The sequence below is a fragment of the Cinclus cinclus genome, chromosome 7 (assembly GCF_963662255.1).
Source record: "Cinclus cinclus chromosome 7, bCinCin1.1, whole genome shotgun sequence".
Classification (NCBI taxonomy): domain Eukaryota; kingdom Metazoa; phylum Chordata; class Aves; order Passeriformes; family Cinclidae; genus Cinclus; species Cinclus cinclus.
In genome coordinates this window covers 2,797,630-2,813,987 of record NC_085052.1, presented here as the reverse complement: position 1 = coordinate 2,813,987, position 16,358 = coordinate 2,797,630, and the positions used below count along the sequence as shown (strand labels likewise).

Sequence of the window (16,358 nt, the reverse complement as noted above, 5' to 3'; positions counted from 1 at the left end):
ATATTGCTCAGTAGGGCAGCAGAGGGAAGCTCAGACATAGGAAGAGCTGATTCCTCTTTCACTCATTTTACTGCCCAAAATAATAATTTTGACAGCAATACCACCTGCTCCCCGAGGAACTCGCAGATTTCGCAGTGAAAGCGCTCTTGCTGAATTCTTTAAGCTACAGCCTGTAAGAGGAAAGAAAGGAGAAAGGGGAAAGGAAAGAAAGACCCTTGTGCTGGGTCCTGCCCAATTGTCCTGAGATGCCACAGCAAAACAAAGGTGACAACAAAAGGTTGAATATGTCACAGGCTGAGAGAGCTGGGGGTGTCCAGCCTAGAGAGGAGAAATCTCCAGGGGGAGCTCAGAGCCCTTCCAGTGCCTAAAGGGGCTTCAGGAGAGTTGGAGAGGGACTGGGGACAAGGCATGGAGAGACTTGATTTTCTTAGTGTGTCTTTTTGGTGTTTTAGAAGTGTCTGCCTTTTTATTTCTGTCCGTGCTGTGACAAAAGTAAGATACAATGACCACTGTGAGAACAGCACCTCTGTACAATTTGCCAGAAAGTTAAAAAAAAGGATAAAATAGGACAAAAATTACCCCAAAGCAGGTTAATGATACTATGAAGACTGATTTAAAAATAAAATTAGAATTATTAGGAAAAAGATGTCTTATTCATCCTGTAATTAGGAAGATATGACAGAGAAGCTCAAAGTCTTTGGTCTGCTATCAAATTAGTATTAATTAGTATTAATACTAATACTGAAGTATTAATTCCAAGCTGGCTGCACAATTTTGCTTCAGAGCACCACTAACACCGGTTCAGCCAAGCCAACAGACATTTTACTGATGACTGGAACAGCTAAAATTCCAAAAGAAAAAGCAGCATGGAAAGCCATGGTATCAAAATCTGTCCAAGAGCAGCTCCAGGAGCCTGTTTCACTGACCTGAACCAAGGCTCAGGGTCTGATAATCCACCTTCAGCTTCCTCAGTCCCCTTGGCAGAGCAGGTAAGACACACTCAGCCATCACCCAGTGAGCTGGGAGTGATGGATCACTGGAAAAGCTGGGCTGATTTATCCCAGCAACCCCGCAGCTGCAGCCAGGATCCCAACAAACCCGCCTGACAGATGAGACACATCGAGCAGGTCACCCCTGATTTGAGTTACCTCACACCCCACAGCTCTAACTTATTGTCAGAGCTGCCTTCCTCCTCAGAGGATTTAGGAAATTAGGACAACATATTCCCTTTACTCCAAAACCCAGCAGCCCTGTAATCGGCACAATCAAATAAGGATTGTTGTCCTTGCCTTGTGCAATTAATCATTTAATTTTGGAGGCAGGAGTCCATTAGTCACTGTTTGAAATGGGCCAGCCTGAGCAACTCCCTGTGTTGACAACTCGGAAACAACAAAAATGCATGAAGGGGTTTATTTTTAATGCTAAGTTTGCCCTTCTTAGAACATTCACTTTCAAAATTAGAAGCTTGAACAATTTTCTTTAATTACTTAGGCTAGAAAGGGAGATACTTAGTTGTACCCTGAGTAGAGTTCTCTCAATTTTAATAAAAATATATATTTTAAAATGAGCATCTAGTTTTCAAGAGTTCATATCCAAAATGTGCAACATCAATGCCATGTTTCCAATGTATCCCTGATGTTCCCAACTTCAGTCCAAAAGCACTAAATAATCACTTATTTAAAAAGAACTAAATAACCATTTCTCTAAAAAGAACTAAATTACTATTTCTTTACCCCTCATTTCCTTTAGCTGCTGAGGGTATGGACAAATGATCAGATCCCAGAATGATTAATTTGGGTTTTTTTCCTGAGCATTCCAGTCTGATTCCCACCCCAAGGGACAGTGTGGGCCTTTCAGGACAGTTTCACTTTGCCTATGGAGCAATCCCAGGGTAAGGAACATCTGCAGATTCAGCATAAAGAAAACCAGACTTTTCATTTAAAGCACACTTATCCCTTGAGTGCTGCCTACAGGATATCAGCACTTGGCTTGTGACCATCTGTAATAAGATAATGAATATCAAATATGAATTTTCTTGGCCAGCTCTCTCTTTTTGACTAATTTTCCTTTCCTACAATTGCATTTTTCCCCCATCGTGCTGTGCCAAGCACAGCATCATAAAAATGTAATGAGTCAAGTATGGTTCCTTTTCTTAATTTTTTTTTTTTTTTGGTGTGAACAATACCCACCAGTCATACAGGTCTGAGAATCTGAGGCAAATAAAATAAATCCATAGCTACTGGTCCCTTCCACTCTCCTCAGGTGTTTCCAAGAAGCCTCTGTTAATCCTGCACCGTTTCTGTGTCTCCCTCTTTAACAGGGTTCTTCCCACACTCCTGAGGCAGCCCATGTTCCCAGAAGCTTTTCTATTTTTCAGGAGCCATTCATTAAACAATGTAGTGTTTTCCAGTGTGGCAAATAATATATTAATGTGGCAAATAGTATATTAAAATACAGTTCCCCAGTCAAAAATTATACAAAGAACCCCAAATAGATTTCAGCAAGTCCCTAAGACCAATCAGTAGGATTTCTATCAGACAAAAGACTGCCAGAATTCCCAGAACTATAAATGTTTGAGGGAAGAAAAAGCAGTATGAAGTATTCAAATTTTAGTGTCAGGTGTCTGATTCTGTGTGCTCCTCGGTTCCAAACCTACAGATGCTGGGAAGTCAGAAAGATTTGCAAATGAGTCAGGCAGGAAAGCCAAGAGACAACCCCAAGCCTACCTGAAATGATCCCTCTGTCTTCTCCATCACTGGTAGCAGAGAGGGAGGGAAAATATCCATCCCAAGAGCACGTCCAGACATCAGCTGCCAGGCTCCAGGCCAACTGGAAGCTGCTCCAGTGTGGTCCTGAGCCTGGCTTAAATTTGACTCCAGCTCTGCACAGGGTTTGGTCCCTGCTCGTGTCTGGGGGTCAGCACCAAACCAACCACATCCACATCCCTGCTGATCTCCCCTGCGCATGGAAAACTCTCCGGGTTCTGCCTCCTGTCCTCCCTTCTGAGCCACATGGACACCTGGGGAATGTCTGCAGGAGATGGGAGAGCTCTCCCCATCTCAAACAGAAATTAAAACATAACTCGCATCATTTCACATTGCCAGGAATCTCTCAGTCAGGGAAGGGCAATTTAATGGAATAATTCCACTTTTTAAACTGTCGATAAAATCAAATCTATTTTTTTTCCTCTTAAAAAGGAAAACCAAAACAAAACCTAAAGGGAGGCCAGTCATATTTCATAAATCAACAGGCTTTAGGAAATCTCAAAATATAAATGGGATTTTTCTTTTCCAACTTGTCAGCAGAAGCAAAGATCCTGCCAACATAAACCATCAACACATACTTGTCTGAGAAACTGTGATGCTGAAGCAAAACTTGGCTGGGACAGGAGTATATGAAACTATTATATATTATTCTGCTGCACTATAGAGGGGAAATTAAGTAAATTGATAAACCTGAGATCTGTGAGTGCAATTAAACATTTGGTTTCAATGAAGCTCGAAGTTATACTCATTTCTAGACAATAACAATAAAAAGCTCTATTACCACTGGCAGAGAAATGTAGATGTCCGAGCTGGTGAGAAATTAATTAGAGGGCAATCATGCTCACACACTAAATATTCCCTTAAAGTCTGTCCTGCCCACAGACACTGCAGTGCTCCTGTGCCACCTGAAAACTTCCAGCTCCTCATTCCACAATTCATGTTACAGCTTCAGAAGGATGGGGGCTGATCCCACAGCTCTTCCATTGATTTCAAAGAGTTTTAGGTGGAAAGGCACCAGAATTGGAGCCCTGTGACCCTGGAGTGCAGGGCTGCTCAACAGGCACTGTTCCAGGGGGTCATCTGTTCAGAGAGGGCATTTTTATTTATTTTTATCATACATTCTACATTCCTAGGGCTCTGTATAGCAAATTCCCAGGCAAGTAAGCAGGCAAACAAACAAAAGAGAAAGAAAAATGAAGTGGTGAATGAGGATTTCACTTTTAGGCTGTTTTAATAAGTTGCAAATGGATACTATGGGGATAAATGAGCAGGATGATCTATTGACTGTTTTTCTAATAGAGCTGATATTTAGATATTTTTCAAATGGTTTGGTCATTCTTTAACTTTAAAGGACTGAGAAATACAGAGAATGGGATTTTGGAGACAGATATGCTCCTGTCTCCACAACTGCCCTGGTCACTTTTTTCTGCAACTTACCTCTGAAAGGGAGGAAATTTTAGTATCCACAGAAAAATAATTGTCTATTGATGAAGAGCACAACAGGAGAGTCAAACAATCCCATTATCCTACTACACTGCACAGCAGGATTCTATTAAAATAACAAATCTGACCCAAATCAACCAAGGGCAGCATCTCAAAGGGGAGTGGAAGCAGTAGCACATCTTGCAGGAGTGGTGGAGGTGTTCTCACCCAGACACATCATTACTCACAGAGCTTCTGTTCCAGCCAGTGCCTTTCACAAACCTGAAAATATATTCTCTGAAATGGAATTATGGCCAGAGGCTCCTGCAGCACACACTTCATCCTTTCTCAGTGCAGAACAGATCTGTCCAGAGTGGATGCAGATCAAGCTGCAACTTTGATTCCTGGAATTACTGCAAGGAGTTACTTGAGTGGGATGAGAAAATGCAATTTCATGTCTAGCATTTGGGCTGCAAGGAACAGTAATTGTGTTGTCAGAAAAAGTGTCACATATGGAGGAAAGGAAAAAGGAAAAAGGAAAAAGGAAAAAGGAAAAGAAAGGAAAGGAAAGATAAAGAAGGAAAGAGGCATTGACATGGTATGAATTTAGTGAGCACACTTTATAGCACCTTGCAGCAAACAGAGAGACAGGAAAAGAAGACTCAAAGTTGCACATCCCACTAAATGCCAGAAGCAGAATGGATGGAGAAGGGGCAGGCTCAAACAGCTGGGGAGGGATCATCCCTCATCCTCATCCTGGCAGTGGTCCCTGTGCACCTGGGGACACCGTGCACACCGTGGGCAAAGGCTGGAGATGATGTTCATCAGATCACAGAGGTGACCCTGAGCCAGGAGCTGCTCCCCTGGAACAGGCAGCCTACAGAAGCTATGAAACCCTAGAAAGTGAATGGTTTTTAATGTTGAGCTCAAAATCCTCCAGGAGTTTCCCAGTCAGATAAATTACAAACCATGCAGGATGTTTATATGAACTAAAAGCTCTTCAGCAAGTATGGAGGGAAAGCTCACATCCAAACCAGTGCCTTTCTCAACAGGGATTTTCTCCTAACTTAAATTTTGGATGAAATCTATTCTTCTGTGGGGAAATGATGCTTGAGGAGTCATGAGGAATTTACATTTCTTTTTCTCACTGGTTTCCTACTTCCATTCCTTTTTTAAATAGTTGATGTCTGGAGTGTCACATTTAAATCCCCTCTTCAGCTGGCTTTGCCTGGGCTGCAGGGAGTTCAGCCAGACCATTTGAAAAACGGTGTTGGTAGCCTTGGGTACCATAACCCTGTAATCTCAGTAAAAATGAACATCTCTTCCATTCTGGGGCCTTCTCCCCATCCCTGACACTGTGTCACATCTTTCGGCTGCTGATGAGGTTGGACAATGACTGAACTCTTTCTGTTTGTGTGACTGGGTTAATTACCTAACAGCTGGGTAAAATATCTGAGGATATTCAAGTGCATTTTGGTGTTTCAGAAGGAAAATTCTTCTGGGAGATTTCTATCCTTAGGGTCCCGAGGAATTTTTGGGAGCACCTCTCAAGCTTCCCCCATCTAAGAGGTCACTGCAGGTGCTTTTGGAGCTGCACATTCCCATGGCAGAGTCCTCTGCCCCAGGGAAGCTTGTGCTCTTCTCCAGGCTGCAGTTCTGGGTGTATTCAGCACTCACAGGGAAAGTAATCAGGGAAAAAATCATTCAAGTCGAAACAAATTTATCACAGAAGATGTGAACAGTGGCCACAGGCCAGAATTATTTGCTAAAAATTTGAAGAGCCTGCAAGCTGCATAAACAGAAGGGTATTTCCTGAGGATAGGCAGGAAATGGCTCAACTCTGTCATACCTTCACCTTCCCACAAGCTCTGACAGTCTAATTGGCTTTCTGATCCAGATGGACCCACAGAAATCCTGATGAGCCATTGTTCCCTTTTTGTGCACTCAGCATTTCCTGAGCCCTCTCTGCCATTCAGCTCCTCCTTCTTAGAGGAGCCAGCAGGATACAGATTAAGACACGATTATATTCTCCTCCAACCTGCATTTTAGGCAGCTCTCAGTGCCAATCCCACTATTTCTGCCATTGTGCTCCTACGTGAGGTGAGGAGCTTGAATGTTAAGTGTGTGAGGATGTAACAGAGCCAAAAAATGTGAGTTTGAGAGAGCTGAGTCTCCTCCTCTCTCCTCTTCACCTCTCACCCCTCTACCTGCCCAATAAACTTAAACCAGACAAACCTCAGTTTTCAGATTTCACACAATTCTTCATCATCACACAACAATCACATCATGTTCAGGAGCTAAAAACGCATCTCAACTGCTCAGCCACGTGGAGGGAAGACCCTGATGGTTGGGGAAGGTCAGAGCAAGGTTCCTGCAGCTCAGCACCTCCTCTGCCCATGGCCAACAGCAGAAGCTCAGGGGTGAGAGATAAGAGCAGAGCAAGCAGCCCCAGCTGGCACTGAGAGCAGCTCTGAGAGCAGCAGTGTCAGGGACATCTCAGGGGCTGACAGCCCTGCACGCTCCCTGAGCTCCCCTTCCCAAATTGTCACATCTTTTTGGGATCCATTGATACTTCTTACACTGACACCCACCTGTGACAGCTCCAGCGCTTCATTATGTGAATAATAAAAGTAGTTTCCTTTGCTTTAAAGTTTCGGCTGTGTCTCCTAATTTTGTGGCTATGAAGAATACTCAGTAATTGTCCCCTCCCCAGCGTGACATTCAACCTTGTTTCATCATTCTCCTTTTCTCCGTCATCTCCTTTCAAAAGTGACAAATCCTAGTCTATTTTCTCTCCTTGGATAAAAGCTGCTCCATACCTTTGATCACAATTTCTGCCCTTCTCTGTGCCTTTTCTGGATATAATGCTTCTTCCTCTTCTGAGATGGAGCAGGGGAGGGGAAAACAAGAACTGCATGCAGAACTCAAGGCGTGAGCCCTCTGTGGATTTACAAAGTGGTAATGAGGGTTCTTGTTTTATCCTCTATTTCTGTCTCAGTAATTCCTATGATCCCTTTTGCTTCTTTGACTGCTGCTGAGGACTCAGGCTTCAGAGCACACTGAAATGTGGAACCTATTCTTTATGAGTAGTTTCAGGTCTTTTAATGAACTCTACTGATCTGGGGGAAAATGCACAGCCCCTACCTATCCACACCTGGAACAATGCCTAAAGTGCCTGTCTGGTGGGAGGGGGAGGATATTGGTTCTCCAGGATTTCAGAGGGCTGACAGCATGCACTTCCTTTCATTAGATGTTTTTCAGGCACTTGAACCCCAGCTCCAGGCAGCAGCTGTGTGAGGTAGGTAAGAATCATTAAATGGATTTCACAGATGGAGAAACTGAGACAGAGAGATTTGTCTGATTCACTTAGAAACTGTCACAAAGCCAGGAACAGACCCTGAAAATGAGAACTGGCCTCCCTTCCAACAGCTGCTGCCAGTGAAAGGGCTGCTCCAGGGACTGTCCCCACCTGGGGCTCCATGGCCACACCGTGCCTTACGTGTCTGCTCCTGCAGCTTGGAGTCTTTATCATGCTGTGGAAAAACAAGAGTTCCTGCTCCAGCAAGTTGGTGGCAAGTACATTAATCCTCTCCTCTCCTCTCCTCTCCTCTCCTCTCCTCTCCTCTCCTCTCCTCTCCTCTCCTCTCCTCTCCTCTCCTCTCCTCTCCTCTCCTCTCCTCTCCTCTCCTCTCCTCTCCTCTCCTCTCCTCTCCTCTCCTCTCCTCTCCTCTCCTCTCCTCTCCTCTCCTCTCCTCTCCTCTCCTCTCCTCTCCTCTCCTCTCCTCTCCTCTCCTCTCCTCTCCTGTCCCATCCATATCTATTCTTTCAAGCTAGCAAAGCTGCCAGCAATGTAAGCCATGAAGTTATTTTGGACTGTCCTTTTTCTGCAGCAGCCTGGTCTAGTGGGAGGTGTCCCTGCCCATGGCAGGGGGTGGAACTGGATGAACTTTGAGGTCCCTTCCAACGCAAACCGTTCTGTGTTTCTATGATCAAGCACAGGCAATATCTGGGAGTTGTTGCTGTTGGTTGTTGGGCTGTGGAACAGGTTTGGTGGAGTGAATCAGCAGGCACAGAACTCTTACTACAAACTGGTCTCACCCACGGGCACTCTGTGTACCAAGCTCAGCAGTGAAACGGGCACAGAAACTGAGATTTTTCTCATCTGATCTCCCACTAGAACAAAACATGCACTGCAAAGGAAATTCCTGAAATTTTGGACAGAAAAAGTGCTGCTTTGCTTCCATGCAGAGAAGGAGCCTAATCCTGTCAGCTTGCACTTTGGGGACTTGTCTGCAAGTGTCAGGAAAATGTCCCTGCCAGCATCTGCTGTCTTGACATATCTGAACCACCTAAAACTGGGAAATGACTCTGGGAGCTCCACAATTGTAAAGAGAGCACTTTGGAGAAGAAAGAAAAGACTTCTGATGTGGAGAAGGGCATTTTCTCTTGAGAGTGATTAATTTCCAGGTAGCTCTAGAACAAAGACATCAATGCAGATCCTGTCCCATAAGGTACAAATTTCCCCTGTGGAGCTTGGAACCTTTAACTAAAATAATGAGAGCTCTGCATTGGATTTTTTACAAACAGTTTTAAATTCTGGATATATTTTACAGCAAGAATGACAGATAAATGCTGACTGTTCATGCAAGGGGTTTATTAAACTTTGGAAGATGCTAGATCCATAGTGAAGCACACCTAAAGCCCCTCTCTGTGTGGGAATGAGCCAAAGGAATCCCAAATGGGATTCCTACTACAAACGGGTCATTCCCAGAGGGAGAGGGGTCCTGGGATCAAACTCTTTGCTCTCTCTGCTGCTGTCTGTCCCAGAGCTCCCTTACAAAAGCCTTGACAATGCCACTTTGGCACAAAATGCAAAATCAAGGAGAAAAGATTCCAGCTACTCCTGCTGTTTGTAGATAAATTAAACCCAGAAAAGGCTGAGACAGCTGGAAATCCGTCAGGAAAACTGGGTTTTCCAGGGAGAACTCTAGAGCCAATTTACAGTTAATTACTGTGATTTGGAACAGATCTGTGAGTAAATACCAGTCTCTCATTGTCCAAGTAAGAAAGATAATTGTTTCCTGAACTGTGTCCATTGTGTACTTGAAATGCTGTTGGCCCATTCCTTTGTCAAACTCGGAAGAGGTTTGGTTTTCAGCGATAGAAATCTGCTACTCTGCTGTCAGCAAGCAGCTAAAATCCAAAAGTTGAGCACCTTACCTGCCACAAAGACAATTATCAAGCTCCACAATTTCTAAAGCCACCTCTCCTAACGATGAGGCTGCTGGACAATGAGTGATTTCACAGCTGGCAAAGCAGTTTTGAGGACAAAGCGGCCTGGAAAGCCATTGGACACTGCCAGTATGAAAATGTGCCAAGAAATGGGTACAGAGAGGGATGGGCAGCAGGAGACAAGGGGTGGCTCTTGGAAAAACCCCCATATTGGGTTATCTGTTCTTTGTTTTTTCTCCTCACAGCAACTAGAGGTAAAATGATTTGTAGGGATTCATCCAACATTTGAAAAAGAGATAGAATTATGGAATAATTTCTGTTGGAGAAGCCCTTTAAGGATGACTGAGTCCAACCATCCCCCAGCACTGCCAAGGCCACCACTGCCCCATGTCCCCAAGTGCCACCACATCCACAGGGCTTTTAAATCCCTCCAGGGATGGGGACTCCACTTGGGCAGCTGTGCCAGGGCTGGACAAACCTTTCCATGAAGGAATTTTCCCAAATATCCACCCTGAGCTCCCCTGGCCCAGCCTGAGGCCGCTCCCTCTGCTCCTGTCCCTGTTCCCTGGAGCAGATCCCAAATCCCCCCGGCTGTCCCCTCCTGTCAGGGACTTGTGCAGAGCCACAAGGTCCCCCCTGAGCCTCCTTTTCTCCATCTGAGCCCCTTCCCATCTCCCTCATCCTCTCCTGGTTCTCCAACCCCTTCCCCAATATTGATTCATCCATTAAAAGTCAAACCAAGCACTCAGGAGCTCAAACATTGCTGAAATCTTGGCTCACCTGAGTCCTGAGCAGGTGCTGATGCTGACGGAGGACTCGGGGTAGCCCTGGACCTGGCCATGGTAATAGCAGTGACCCTGTGGCAGGGAGAGAAAACATTTCAGAGCTCACAAATGCTCTTTGCTCCTGCATTTCCAGCCCTTTTATTTCAAGGTGAGAGAAACCATGGATTTGTCTTCACAAACAAGCTGTGGGGTCTGCTGGTAAAACCAGCACTGAGAGATAAAAGAAATCATGGGAAGGATTCCACTGATTGATGAATGGAAAAAAGGTACTTGCCTTTACAAACAAACTGTGGGTTTGCTGATAAATCAAACTGGGTATTGAAAGATGAAGGAAACAATGGGGAAAAGCCATAATTTCCATAAGAATTAAAAATTAAAAAGGAGAGTTATACATTAGAGGGGGATCTGGGGCATCAGGTGCTCTGGGAAATCTGTGCCTCTCAAGTACCTCAGCCCATGGGGAAAGAGAGAGGGAAATTTGGATAAAAAGGGAGGCTGCATCCTCCAAAAATTTGAGAGGTCCCAGGGGAATACCCCATGGCCTCTCCCTTTATTCAGATAAAGTAAAAGGACTCCTCTGTCTCCTTTTTGGACAAACACCTCTGGTGTTTGTGGATTAATTTTCCTGACAAAGGTGACTATCAGTTTCAGGCCACAGCATTCAGAATCACACTGACACCACTTTTCCTGTCCCACCAAATATTATCTGTGCTTAACAGGCCAAACAGCTCCTAAATGGAAACCTTGGGTGCTTCCTAAACCCCAAAAGGTTATAGGAGGTTTTTTTGTTTGGTCTTGTGTTCTTATTTTTTAAAGGATCAATAATGTTAAATTTGTATGACTGAGCCCCTTTTTCTGTTGTACTTATTTAAAGCAAAAATATGGAATATTTTATAAAATTAATCAGATTAACAAATCAGATGCTGCATTTTACTGCTTTCTATAGAGGCCTCTATTTTTATGGAAAGGCATTTTAATCTGTTTATCCCTATGGAAGGTAGGTATTTGAAAAGAGAAGTATAACAAAGCCAATCCCAACCCTATAACTTGAAAAAAAAAAAAAAGCAAAAGAGAAGGAAGTGAGACAGGTAGGAAATTTTTTATTGAAATACCCAACCAAGTAGCTGCATGTTATTAAAAACAACCAAGAATAAAAGGGATTTCTATTTTGAGACACAACAGTCAAATTTCATTTTGTGGCTAGGTTATTATATTTCTTTAATAATCCGCTGCTTGCAAAACTAATAATCCACTGCTTGCAAAACACACACAGAAGGTTTCTAAGCACATCCACATATCTGTCTGGAATCAAGGCTAATTTTATTGTTGACTAAAGGTTATATTGCATTCCCAATTATGTGACTGGCTGGAAAGCAAGGATTGTGTAATGTCCAGGATTTCTTTTCTCGTGGTCCTTTGAATGCCACCTAGAAACTGAAAACTCTGCTGTAAAAGGTTCCTGATTAGTGCAAGGGAAGTTATCAGTGCTGCATCCTGACAGTCATCTCCCCGTGCCTTTTTATGGCTTGGCTCATTATTGCATTAATTAACCTTTACAGGCTGGGGCATGGTTTTCACTCACAGCAGATTTCTAATGACCACCTTGATTTTGGTGAAGAAAGCAACAGTCTGGGCAAGATGGAATGATTCAGACAGGAATTTTCTGCAAGTAAGTTTATGCCAGGAAAAAATGTTTGATTTCCAGCACGAGCAAGTGAACACACAACAGTCAGCTCTGACTTTCTAAATACAAATCTCAGTGGTTTTTCTCAGGGGAAGAAATGACAGAAACAGGGTGACAGCGTTTTACTCTCGAGTATTTTTATCATCAGTCCTCATAAAGAGTCAGTAACACATTAGCAAAGATAAAGCCCACAATAGAAGGGAGGGAGTCATAGATTGAACTTTTTTTGGGGGGTGATCACTTCAGTCACAATTGGTGTGGATGCCAAAGCTGTAAGTGTTTAAGTGTGGGTGCACTATTTCACTTTATTTCAGTGTTATCACCTCCATGCATCCACTTGATAGAAGAAAAATCAATGCCACCCCCCCCACTCAAGCAATGAGTCTCTTATATGCTAAAACCAAAAATAAAATAGGTTTATTCTCATTGCTTAAAGCTAGCATGGGGCAGAGGTGAAGCTCAGAGCTCTTGAGAAAGAAATCTTTGGGTCTGAGCATCAGCAGAGCCGAGCACAGTGAAATGGGGAGGGAAGCCAATATCTCACCCCATGCAGCTGCTGCTGTGGTCCAGCTGTCCTTATCTAAGAGTGAATTATGGCAAAGGGCCTGATTTCTTTCCCTCTCCACATACAACTCATCATTTTATTAACTCTGAGCTCCTGGTTGTGGCCCATTTCACAATTTCTCTGAGATGCAGCTATGTGATGCCAAAGTTCAGTATCGAAAATGTAAACTTATCAGAGCATGGCCTGCAGCAGGACTGGGAGAAAATTGATTTCTAGCTCAGTAACTCCACTGAATTGCAGGATTTTTTTTTCTGCTATCAGATCTTTTTATTCCTGCAAACTAGTATATAAAATGGGTGACCCCTTAAAAACAAATAATTGCCAAGGCTGATCCATCATACCTAAAACAGTACTCTACCTTTGCTTGAGATCATTTAATAAATAGCAGTTTTTGACAATTTTCCAGGTGCTACAGGTTGAAAAAGAACCCAGACACTGACTTGTATGCTAGAGAACTGCCCAAGTGACAGCTCCACCAACATGCCTTGCTTTGACCTCCAAGCAGAATTTGACTAAGCAACTTTTCAATGGAAAATCGGATTAGGTTTCAACTCCAGACTCTATTGATGTCCTCAGTGAAGAAGAGATACAAAAATAAAATTGGAGAGTTATCATTTCTCAACTGTATTGCAGCATTTAATGAAAAATGAATTAACTGATCTCTCTCTTTTTTGGGCAGCAAAATGCACTGTCATTATTAATCATGACTTACTTTGCCATTATGCAAACAGATACTGTAGTTTAGCAAGGAAAACCTGTCACTAGCTGTACACATACTCCTTTTAACTTAGGTAAATCTCTAAAAGACTCAATGTGCTTCATTTATTTCCTTTTACTTCCTCCAGGAGTCTCTGCAGCCTTCCTGCTCCTGAAATAGATGACTGTTTTCTCCCGAGCTGATTTTGAAGGAGATATGAGCACCCAGGAAAATGAAAGCACTGAAAGCTTTCGAAATGATTGCTTTACTTGGGGTGTCTGGAGCTATAATGAAGATGCTTTTTCAGAAATAAGATGTTATGCAGAGGAATAATTCCTTCCCCTGATCCCAGCAAAGCCCATTATGGATGGGAACACAAAGCATAGTGTCTCTGCTGACAGTGTCAGTAAGTAAACACCATAACGTAACAAATACTTTATGGGACTTAGGCAGATAAAAGATAAGCTTTGTAATTAAAATGGCTTGCTGCATTATTTCTAATTAAGGCATTCATGCTGTCAGAGGACAAAAAGCATTCCTGCCTTAAGGGGGTTTTTATTTGTACAAAGCAGGTTTTAACTGCTTATTTTAACAAGCCATATTTTGTATATATCCATATTTATACATGTACATAAATATACATACATACACACAAATACAAGCATAAAGCTCATCCACAACACACTTACAGCCTGGATTTAAAAATAAACCCAACCAACACCCTCTCCCAAACCCCACCCATGAATTCCCCAGTGAAGGAAGACACCCAAGCCTTCCAACCTCTGACATGAACTTTTGCACTCTGGAAATCAGATATTTAGGGGTTTTTTTCCCCAGACAGAACCAGGGTTTTTCTCCAACACTGCTCAGCTATGACTGCCATAATTATCAAATTTTAATGGGTCTATATCCAAGAAGCTAAAAAAAAGTCACAAATTTTAAAAGCCACCTGGTTCAAGCCTTTCAAGTCTGCCACTAAAAGTTCAAGTGTAGGATCAGAGCAGCCACAAAGACACTGAAGGCAACAGTAAAAAAAGATCACACGTTGAGCTGTTTCATCCCAGGGCTCAGATCCTGGCAGAGAACACTTTTATTTTATTTTAAGGATTTTAAGGATGCAGCATCATCTCTACCCACGACACCCCAGCCTTACCGTGTGATTGCCCGTGAGAACCACGTCAGTGCCATCCTGCAAATAATGGGTCTCTGTGAAGCCTCTGGCCAACAGGCCCCTGCAAAAAAAAAAAAAAAAAAACAGAGCACACAGAATATTGAGGCCACCTCACCTTGAATTTCTCCTTTAGCTGTTCTGTTTGAGATAAGGATCAAAGCTGGGCATTAAGGATTCAATGACTACAGGGAATAAGGGAAAATAGAACTCCAAATATTGGAGCTGCAGGACACGAACACTTCCTGTGGTAACTGTGAATAGACTACAAGTTTCCAGACTCTTTTCTCTTCCAAATGAGGACTCTGTGCCAGCACATTTCAGTGTTGAATCTTCCATGCAATTTTCAACACATTTTAGGTTAAATGGGAAATCTGGGGTTTAGAGTATTGTTAAGTAATGGTGGCTTGTTGAAAAGGGAAATGTTTTCCCTGTGTTCCTTATTTTCCCATCTAATCTGTTGTATTCATCAGCAAGTGGCCACCCAAAGACTAATTTAGCACTTGGTGAGTGAAACAAACTCCTACTATTGACACTCCAGGGAAAACACTTGCATGAACATCACAGAATTTACAGCACTGGATTTATCCCGACCATCTGAAAGGATATTCACGAATGGAAATTTAAGGATTTCACAGGGGACTATACAAGATCATGTCTGGGATGAGGCACTTTGTTCCCATTCTCTCCACACTTCCCCCTCCCACCTTTGGCAATGAGATAAAAAATTTGGATTTGCAATTGTCATTTTCCAGGAATGTCCAGGGAGGGGCATGTTCGTGAAACCATGAAAACTCCTTTTGTAGGGAACTCAAGGAAGAGGGAAAGCTGCATCTGCCTCTTTTTTTTTTTAAAAAAAAAAAAAAGAGAGGAAGTCTTGCTATCGATCTGTTTCCAGCTCCTTATCTAAAGAGCATTTCTAACAATGCCAGAAGAAGGAACACTCATTCACATTTACTCCAAAGTAGGTCTTGAGTTGTGCTCCTCACCGCAAACCTCCTTGAGTTTTGACAAAATTCCTGGTGAACTGGAAAAGCACAATATAGAAGGAGCCAAGAGGTAAATGTGCCACCATCACCTTCAGAAAACTGGTGAGTGCAGAACAGTGAAAGCCCCTGGCTCTGCATTTCACGATGTTCATTCTGTTCCCTTTCAAAGAGGTGTTCCTCCCTTGGGTTGTTTGTTTGAGCAAACCAGGCCCTTTCTTTTATTTAAGACTGGTTAATGCTGCAGCCCTGCAAATACTGTGGTGGGAGCCATTATGCAGTCACGGTACACATTTCTTGTATTTTTATAAACATTACAACTAGAGCATAAACACACATTTAATTTTCATTACTGATTAATTTGCATCACATTAATATCCAGTGGCTCCATCAGGATCTGGTTGTGCTAGGAACTCTACAAACACTTATTAGGGAGAAAATCCGGCATCAAAAGCCTCTGTCTTGAGGTAGGGAAAAAAAAGAACGAAACTAAGAACAAGACCAAAAAAAAAAAAAAAAAAAAAAAAAACAACCAAAGAAAAGGAAAAAAGAAAATAAGGAAGTGGCAAGGCAAAAAATGAAGCCCCAACACATTATAGTGAGCATTCAAGCAGAGATTCTCACATTTAACTTTTAAATTTTTCAGCTTGTGGGAAATATTAGCATATTAATAGATATGGAATGTTAAAACGCTGTAGCATTTGGTGGGTTTGTAGCAACTGGATCTCAGGGAACCACCACACACCCACAGCAGGATTTGGGTGCCCAACCAAACATCTCGTGTTGATTTAGATAAAGAGTAATAAATGACAGCAGCCAGCTCCACAGGGACACCCGTGGTGCCTCAGAGCACCCTTGGCTGACGTGGTGATCTCACCTCTTGTGCCTGCAGTCCCACGAACCCTGCCAGGAGCAAAGTGGGCTGTATCCAACAATCATGGAATGGTTTGGGGGTTGGAAGAGACCTTTGAGATCTTCCAGGGTCACCCCCTGCCATGGGCAGGGACCCCTTTCCCCTGTCCCAGGCTGCTCAGAGCTCCATCCAGCATCCCTT

The 16,358-nt window shown here is 43.1% G+C and overlaps 1 protein-coding gene across 1 annotated transcript in view; it reads right to left on the bottom strand.

Moving 5' to 3' along the window:
* The window catches only part of ADAM12 (ADAM metallopeptidase domain 12), a 170,263-nt gene that overhangs the window by 60,492 nt on the left and 93,413 nt on the right, over positions 1-16,358 (bottom strand). The window contains exons 4-5 of the mRNA XM_062496601.1: positions 14,304-14,382; positions 10,200-10,276 (exon numbers count right to left, since the gene is read on the bottom strand). Of these exons, the coding sequence (XP_062352585.1) occupies positions 10,200-10,276; positions 14,304-14,382 (156 nt within the window). The remainder of the gene's footprint in view (positions 1-10,199; positions 10,277-14,303; positions 14,383-16,358) is intronic.